At 42.3% G+C, this 8,152-nt stretch overlaps 1 protein-coding gene across 1 annotated transcript in view; it reads right to left on the bottom strand.

Annotated features, from left to right (window-relative positions):
* Positions 1 to 3,463: 3,463 nt before the first annotated feature.
* The window catches only part of ITIH6 (inter-alpha-trypsin inhibitor heavy chain family member 6), an 84,247-nt gene continuing 79,558 nt past the window's right edge, over positions 3,464 to 8,152 (bottom strand). The window contains exons 13-14 of the mRNA XM_069748191.1: positions 5,992 to 6,372; positions 3,464 to 4,010 (exon numbers count right to left, since the gene is read on the bottom strand). Of these exons, the coding sequence (XP_069604292.1) occupies positions 3,769 to 4,010; positions 5,992 to 6,372 (623 nt within the window). The 3' untranslated portion in view covers positions 3,464 to 3,768. The remainder of the gene's footprint in view (positions 4,011 to 5,991; positions 6,373 to 8,152) is intronic.

Genomic DNA, 8,152 nt, shown 5'->3' with positions numbered 1-8,152 from the left:
AGACGCCAGTCCTTTAGACAAAGTTCTGTCCTTGAAACAATTGTCAGATTATCAGACTCTCTGGATTATGGGACGCTGTATGTAGTGATTGAGCAGAGCTGAGTTTGTCGATGTAGCAGAGTTGCTGATCACATCAGCAATCATAGGTTCAGTTCCCATGTTGCGTGGTACGGCATTCTCCCCCAGCGTAATCGTACCTGTTACATGTGGATTTTGCAACAAATTTCATATGGTGAAACCTGAGTTGATTCTGCACCAAAAAATGCTTTTGTGCTGATTTCACACAAAAAGGGACATTTGGAAGAGATTCAATTTAAACTCATCCACTTTACTGGTTCTGATGCTGTGGATTTTAGGTGAGTAAAATCCGCGTCTAAAATCAGCACCAAATACACAGTGTGTAAACCTAGCTATAGGGTAAAGGTAGGCTCACAGGTTGGTGTGGATTTTCCTCACAGATTAGCATACAGAAAATCCACGGAAGACCGAATTCAGATGTCCGTATAGCAAGGTCCGGGTGCAGCCTGGACGAGGGTGTCCTGACCCGACCTCTACAGTTCAGTAGGCAGATATGAGGACTCTCAGTCGGTCCGTGCATCGCACTCTGTACTGGGACGCGATATATGGACGTCTGAATTCGACCTAACACAGCACCAGATAAGCAGAAAACACAAGTGTGGAAATTAACCTGCGGTGTGGATTTAAAGATCTGCAGAATGTCAGTTTTTTTGTATGTGGAATCAGCACAGATTTTGCATTTTACAATGGAAAATGGGGAAATCCGCATCAAATCTGCAACAAAATCCAAAGCAAAATCAGCACGGATTTTGTCTATAGAAAAATCAGCCCCAAAACGCAACTTGTGATTTGGCTCTATGTCTCGGTTCACATGTTGTTTATTGGTGCAGATTTGCTGGACTTAACATAAAATCAGCAGCATCAGCAAAAGTGGTTGAGTTTTAGTTTTATGTCATCTGCCCGATTTGGTTTTTTTGTGTGCGGAATCCCCTTGGAAATAGTTTTTATTTATTTATTTATTTGTTGCTGTATTTTTGGATCAGAATTAGCAAGGATTTCAACCTTTGTAATGAAAAGAGTGAAATCTGCGCCAAATCTGCAGCAACATCTGCGCGTGTTACCTGCAGATTCTGCTGCACATTAACTGCACATACAGTACAGACCAAAAGTTTGGGCACACCTTCTCATTTAAAGATTTTTCTGTATTTTTATGACTATGAAAATTGTATATTCACACTGAAGGCATCAAAACTATGAATTAACACATGTGTAATTATATACTTAACAAAAAAGTGTGAAACAACTGAAATTATGTCTTCTATTCTAGGTTCTTCAAAGTAGCCACCTTTTGCTTTGATGACTGCTTTGCACACTCTTGGCATTCTCTTGATGAGCTTCAAGAGATAGTCACCGGGAATGGGTTCCAATTCACAGGTGTGCCCTGTCAGGTTTAGTAAGTGGGATTTCTTGCCTTATAAATGGGGTTGGGACCATCAATTGTGTTGTGCAGAAGTCTGGTGGATACACAGCTGATAGTCCTACTGAATAGACTGTTAGCTGATTTTTTTGTTGCCATAATACAAATACAAAAAGTAAAGAAAAACGAGTGGCCATCATTACTTTAAGAAATGAAGGTCAGTCAGTCCGAAAAATTGGGAAAACTTTGAAAGTGTCCCCAAGTACAGTGGCAAAAACCATCAAGCACTACAAAGAAACTGGCTCACATGAGGACCGCCCCAGGAAAGGAAGACCAAGAGTCACTTCTGCTTCTGAGGATAAGTTTATCCAAGTCACCAGCCTCAGAAATCGCAGGTTAACAGTAGCTCAGATTAGAGACCAGGTCACTGCCACACAGAGTTCTAGCAGCAGACACATCTCTACAACAACTGTTAAGAGGAGACTTTGTGCAGCAGGCCTTCATGGTAAAATAGCTGCTAGGAAGCCACTGCTAAGGACAGGCAACAAGCAGAAGAGACTTGTTTGGGCTAAAGAACACAAGGAATGGACATTAGACCAGTGGAAATCTGTGCTTTGGTCTGATGAGTCCAAATTTGAGATCTTTGGTTCCAACCACCTTGTCTTTGTGCGTTGCAGAAAAGGTGATCGGATGGACTCTACATGCCTGGTTCCCACCGTGAAGCATGGAGGAGGTGTGATGGTGTGGGGGTGCTTTGCTGGTGACACTGTTGGGGATTTATTTTAAATTGAAGGCACACTGAATCAGCATGGCTACCACAGCATCTTGCAGCGGCATGCTATTCCATCCGGTTTGTGTTTAGTTGGACCATCATTTATTTTTCAACAGGACAATGACCCCAAACACACCTCCAGGCTGTGTAAGGGTTATTTGACCAAGAAGGAGAGTGATGGGGTGCTACGCCAGATGACCTGGCCTCCACAGTCACCAGACCTGAACCCAATCGAGATGGTTTGGGGTGAGCTGGACCGCAGAGTGAAGGCAAAAGGGCCAACAAGTGCTAAGCATCTCTAGGAACTCCTTCAAGATTTTTGAAAGACCATTCCCGGTGACGACCTCTTGAAGCTCATCAAGAGAATGCCAAGAGTGTGCAAAGCAGTCATCAACGCAAAAGGTGGCTACTTTGAAGAACCTAGAATACAAATCGCTAGTTAGACCGCAAATGGAGTACTGTGTCCAGTTTTGGGCACCGATGCTCAGGAAGGATATAATGGAACTAGAGAGAGTACAAAGGAGGGCAACAAAATTAATAAAGGGGATGGGAGAACTACAATACCCAGATAGATTAGCGAAATTAGGATTATTTAGTCTAGAAAAAAGACGACTGAGGGGCGATCTAATAACCATGTATAAGTATATAAGGGAACAATACAAATATCTCGCTGAGGATCTGTTTATACCAAGGAAGGTGACGGGCACAAGGGGGCATTCTTTGCGACTGGAGGAGAGAAGGTTTTTCCACCAACATAGAAGAGGATTCTTTACTGTTAGGGCAGTGAGAATCTGGAATTGCTTGCCTGAGGAGGTGGTGATGGCGAACTCAGTCGAGGGGTTCAAGAGAGGCCTGGATGTCTTCCTGGAGCAGAACAATATTGTATCATACAATTATTAGGTTCTGTAGAAGGACGTAGATCTGGGGATTTATTATGATGGAATATAGGCTGAACTGGATGGACAAATGTCTTTTTTCGGCCTTACTAACTATGTTACTATGTTACTAGAATATAAGATATATTTTCAGTTGTTTCACACACTTTTGTTAAGTATATAATTTCTATGTGTTAATTCATAGTTTTGATGCCTTCAGTGTGAATGTACAATTTTCATAGCCATGAAAATACAGAAAAAAATTTAAATGAGAAGGTGTGTCCAAACTTTTGGTCTGCACTGTACGCTGTGAATAATCAACAGTAAATCGCCTGAATGCACATAACGCCATCGGCTGTATACCCCCCCCCCCCACCCCGTTTGAATGCTCAGCTTAGTCGAGCATGCATATGTTTTCAACAGGGAGAGGGATGTAAATTGCTGTCAGACACCTATAATGGCAGATGGGCAAGATGAAATTCAATATGTCCAATCCTTCTTTTCCCACAATTATCATCTATCAGGTGAGAAACAGGAGTAGGCCCACATACACATAAGATATTCGGGGGTCCGGCCAAAATCGTCAGGTTCAACCGACTTTGATCCAATGGATATAGGGGGCCTTATTCGTGACAAAATATAAAGATGAGTATCAGGTTCAGTTCCAGTACATCCGGCAGGAGGTTTCACATCTCTTGGAGATCAGATGCCACATAGGAGAGGTAGTTTCCCTGTAGAATCTTCTCGATGTCGGTGTGTTTCACCAGCCAACATTTGGACATGTGTGTGTGTGCCGTCGAGTCCTTCAAGGACCTCACAACGAGAGTCGCTGGAGCGGTGTGATTGCCTCTTCTGAGTTTTCCGGTAAAGGTCACGTCATTGCCCGGCTTCTTCTCAGTGACTTCTATGTGGGCGTTTTGGAATTGTCCTGAAAAACAACAACATTGTCATTTTCTGTTTTCTCCAGAGTAAGTGGGGCAGGTCTTTTCTATCCAGTGTAAGTGGGGGTGGGTCTATTTCTCTCCACATAAAGTAGGGATGGGTCTTTTTCTCTCCACAGTAAGTGTGGGTTGATGTTATCTAGCCACAGTAAGTGGGGGTGGGTCTTGTTCTCTCCACAGTAAGTGGGGGTTGATGTTTTCTATCCACAGTAAGTGGGGGTGGGTCTTGTTCTCTCCACAGTAAGTGGGGGTTGATGTTTTCTATCCACAGTAAGTGGGGGTGGGTCTTTTTTCTCTCCACAGAGAGTGTGGGGGGGTCTTTTTTCTCTCCACAGAGAGTGTGGGTGGGTCTTTTTCTCTCCACAGAAAGTGGGCATGGGTCTTTTTCTCTCCACAGAAAGTGGGCATGGGTCTTTTTCTCTCCACAGTAAGTGGGGCTGTTCTTTTCTATCCACAGAAAATGGGGGTGGGTCTTTTTCACTCCACAGCAAGTGGAGCTGGTATTTTCTATCCACAGTAAGTGAGAGTCGGTCTATTTCTCTCCACAGTAAGTGAGAGTCGGTCTATTTCTCTCCACAGTAAGTGGGGATGGGTCTTTTCTATGCACAGTATGTGGGGGTGTGACTTTTTCTCTCCACAGTAAGTGGGGCTGGTCTTTTGTATCCACAGTTAGTGGAGGTGGGTCTTTTTCTCTTCACAGTAAGTGGCGGTGGTATTTTTTATCCACAATAAGTGGAGGCAGGTCTTTTATTTCCAAAGTAAGTAGGGGCAAATCTTTTCTATGCACAGTAAGTGGGGGCTGGTCTTTTTTTCTCCACAGTAAGTGGGAGCAGTTTTTTTCTCTCCTCAGTAAGTGGGGGCTGGTCTTTTCTCTTCATAGTAAGTGAGGGCTGGTCTTTTTCTCTCCAAAGTAAATGGAGGCAAGTCTTTTTGTCTCAACAATAAGTGGGGGTGGGTCTTTTTCACTCAAAAGTGGGACCATTTTTTTTTCTTTCCATAGTAGGTGGGTCTTTTTCTCTAAAACGTGGGGCTTTTTTTCTCTCTAGCATAAGTGGGGGAAGGGTTTTTTTTTATAGCTAGTGGGGGTGAATAATTTCTCTCTGTGGGTCTTTTTCTCTGCATATTAAGTTGGGGTGGGTCTTTTTCTCTCAAAAGAGAGGGATTTTTTATTCTGCCTAGCATAAGTTGTAATAGGTCTTTTTCTCTATAAAGATGATAATGTGTGTAAAGCGCTGCGGAATATGTTAGCGCTATATAAAAATAAAGATTATTATTATTATTATAAAGTAAGTGGTGGCGGGTCTCTTTCTCGTTATAAAAAGGAAGTGGGGGGTGTCTTTTTCTCAATATAGGAAGTGGGGATGGGTCTTTTTCTCAATATAGGAAGTGGGGATGGGTCTTTTTCGCAATTCAGGAAGTGAGGGTAGGTCTTTTTCTTTCCAAGGGAAGTGAGAGCGGGTCTTTTTCCTCTGATGATGCTTTGTTACCTATCAAATGGAATAAAGTAAACTTTCAGCTCAGGTCAACCTGGGAAGTAAAGCAAGGGAACTTACAGCACCTGTAATGCTGGCAAAATACTTATAAAGAGGAAGGACCCGCATGAAAGGAGTGGATGGCAATTTACAGCTCATGAGACTGGTGGACAGTTCCTGGAGATATTAGCTAGGTATGTGCAGCTGGTAGTGTTTATCAAGGGGTACCTTACCAGACACATGTGATATGGTGTCCACACTGATTTAGCATTGTCCCATCAGAGCTGCGTGATATAATGTAACAATGGACACAGTGTCAATAAGGTCCAACCCTATCTGTGTCCATTAGGTTGTGTTCATAGAAGGAAATATGGGGCAAATATGGGACAAACCTTCTCAACCATGGCCAGATTTACTCTGGAGGTGAAGCCAAAATGCAGGGAAAATAATATTACTAATGTGACTTCCAAATATACGCAATCTTGTGTGCGTTTACCTAGCAGACCTCCGGAGGTGGAGGACAACCCATCTCCTCTCACAATGTAAAAGCCCAGGTGGTTCATCTGCAGGTAAGTGGGATGCTGGTAGCGGTGGAACAGTATCAGCAGCTCAACCTTACGACCAATCCAAACGCTGATGTTGGAGGATGGAGAGATTTTGATGGTCAATTTGGGCTTTCTGATTAGAGACGGTCGGGTTATGGGGAGAACCATCACTTTTTCTCCCTTGAGCATCAAACTGTCCAGAGAGATATTGACTAAGTAGTTGATCCGTGGCTGGTTAATGGTGATGGTGATGACATCTAGGTAGGTCCGTAGTCGGTTTTCATGGCCAATTCTTAGAGGAGCCTTCATCAGATGTCCATTTACTGTGATACCTAAATAATAGACATACTGGTAATTGCAGAAGGATATTTGGATTATAGTTGGAAGCTGCATTCACAATTCTGCAGGCTATGGAGCTAAAATCTCTCAGCGTTCCTTCCTAGTTTAATGCCAGCACAGAACTTGCTCTGGCAGTTGGTAAGGGGGGGATAAACATTATTCTCCTCCCTAAAGGGTACCTAGCATTTTCATTAATTTTGTATATGACAATTGGTGGGGATCCAGGTCGTGGACCCCCAACCATCAAGTGTAATAGAGCCACCCAGTCTGTACTGCAACCGCAGGCAGATTATAATGAGGGCAATCTGTGCTACTGCCTGGTCTATTGAGGGCCAATTTGATTGTGGGAGCTAAAAGATTACCCAGTGCTTGGGCCTTTCTAAAGACAAATTTGGGGTGAGATGGAAAATGTTCCCCGATCAGTTTATCCCTTTGTAGGATAGCCCAGTGCCTGCAGATTATACCCTGAAATTGCCTGTAGCTCGCATGAAATTGTGTTATAATCGGTAATCGGTTAATTTGTTCCAGGATATTTGGGGTCTTATGGACATTCGCTTTTGTCCTATGTACTAGGGTACTTCTTGGCACCCCCTTACTTCACTTTTGGCTTGCTCTAGCATTGGTTGTGCATATCCTTTTTTGAGAAATTGCTGTGTTAAATACTCAGATTCATTCTCAAAATCATTCATGTTAGTACAATTGCGTTGGATTCTAGTGAATTGGCCTTTCGGAATATTGGTGAGCCACATAGGTAAATGGCAACTTGCTATATAAATACAACTGTTGGAGTCCACCTCTTTGTGATAGCATTTCGTGTATAACTGGCCGTAGGCTATCCTACAAAAGGATAAACTGATCGGGGAACATTTACCATCTCACCCCAAATTTGTGTTTAGAAAGGCCCAAACACTGGGTAATCTTTTAGCTCCCAAAACCAAATTGGCCCTCAATAGACCAAAATCCACCCCCAGAACATCTTCCTGTTCGAATATGGGATTCACACCATGTGGGGGATGCTTCTGTTGTATAATTACACCATTCAAGAAAACTCGCCAATTAAGGTTCAAAGACTCTAGTGACACGAAGGAAATCACCATTAGAAAAAATACATATATGCATATTTGCTGCATGTCGGAAAGCAATTTATGTGTTAAATATGTGTTATGTGTTATGTGTTAAAATGTGTTAAATATCTCCTGCTTTTCTACGGGAGTTATTTACCTTATCTAATGCCCATGCAAGAAAATATACGTGGGTCGGACTAGGAGGAGACTTATGGTACGGGTCAAAGAACATTTAACCAACATTCAAAAAGGATATCTGGGTCATCCTCTATCGCGCCATTTTAAGGAGAAGCATGATAGAACAATGAAAGGCGTATTTTTCTGTGGCATTCAGAAGGTGCAACCAAATCCAAGGGGGGGGGGGACTTCTTAAAACAAATGTCCAAAATTGAATCACAGCGGATATTCCTTTTCGACTGTCTAACCCCCAAGGGTTTAAACCATGAACTAGAATTATATGCTTTTTAATCCAATATGATGAATACACTACATCTATATTTGTAGTATATGACCACAGAATTGTTTTAAAAGAATTATTTTTGAAATAATTAATTTAAAAAATTAGTTTTATAATTACAAAAAATCCTTTGTCATTTTTTCATATATTTTGCTTTTATCTGCTTCCCTTGTTACATTTTAGGACCCAAAGGTTTTTATGAAGGGCCCCTTGTATATAAGATTTTTAGATATCCCTATCAGGGAGTCTTTG

The sequence above is a fragment of the Ranitomeya imitator genome, chromosome 2 (genome assembly GCF_032444005.1).
Source record: "Ranitomeya imitator isolate aRanImi1 chromosome 2, aRanImi1.pri, whole genome shotgun sequence".
NCBI classification, from domain to species: Eukaryota; Metazoa; Chordata; class Amphibia; order Anura; family Dendrobatidae; genus Ranitomeya; species Ranitomeya imitator.
Note: the sequence above shows the minus strand (reverse complement) of the source record. Positions and strands in the feature narration are given on the sequence as shown.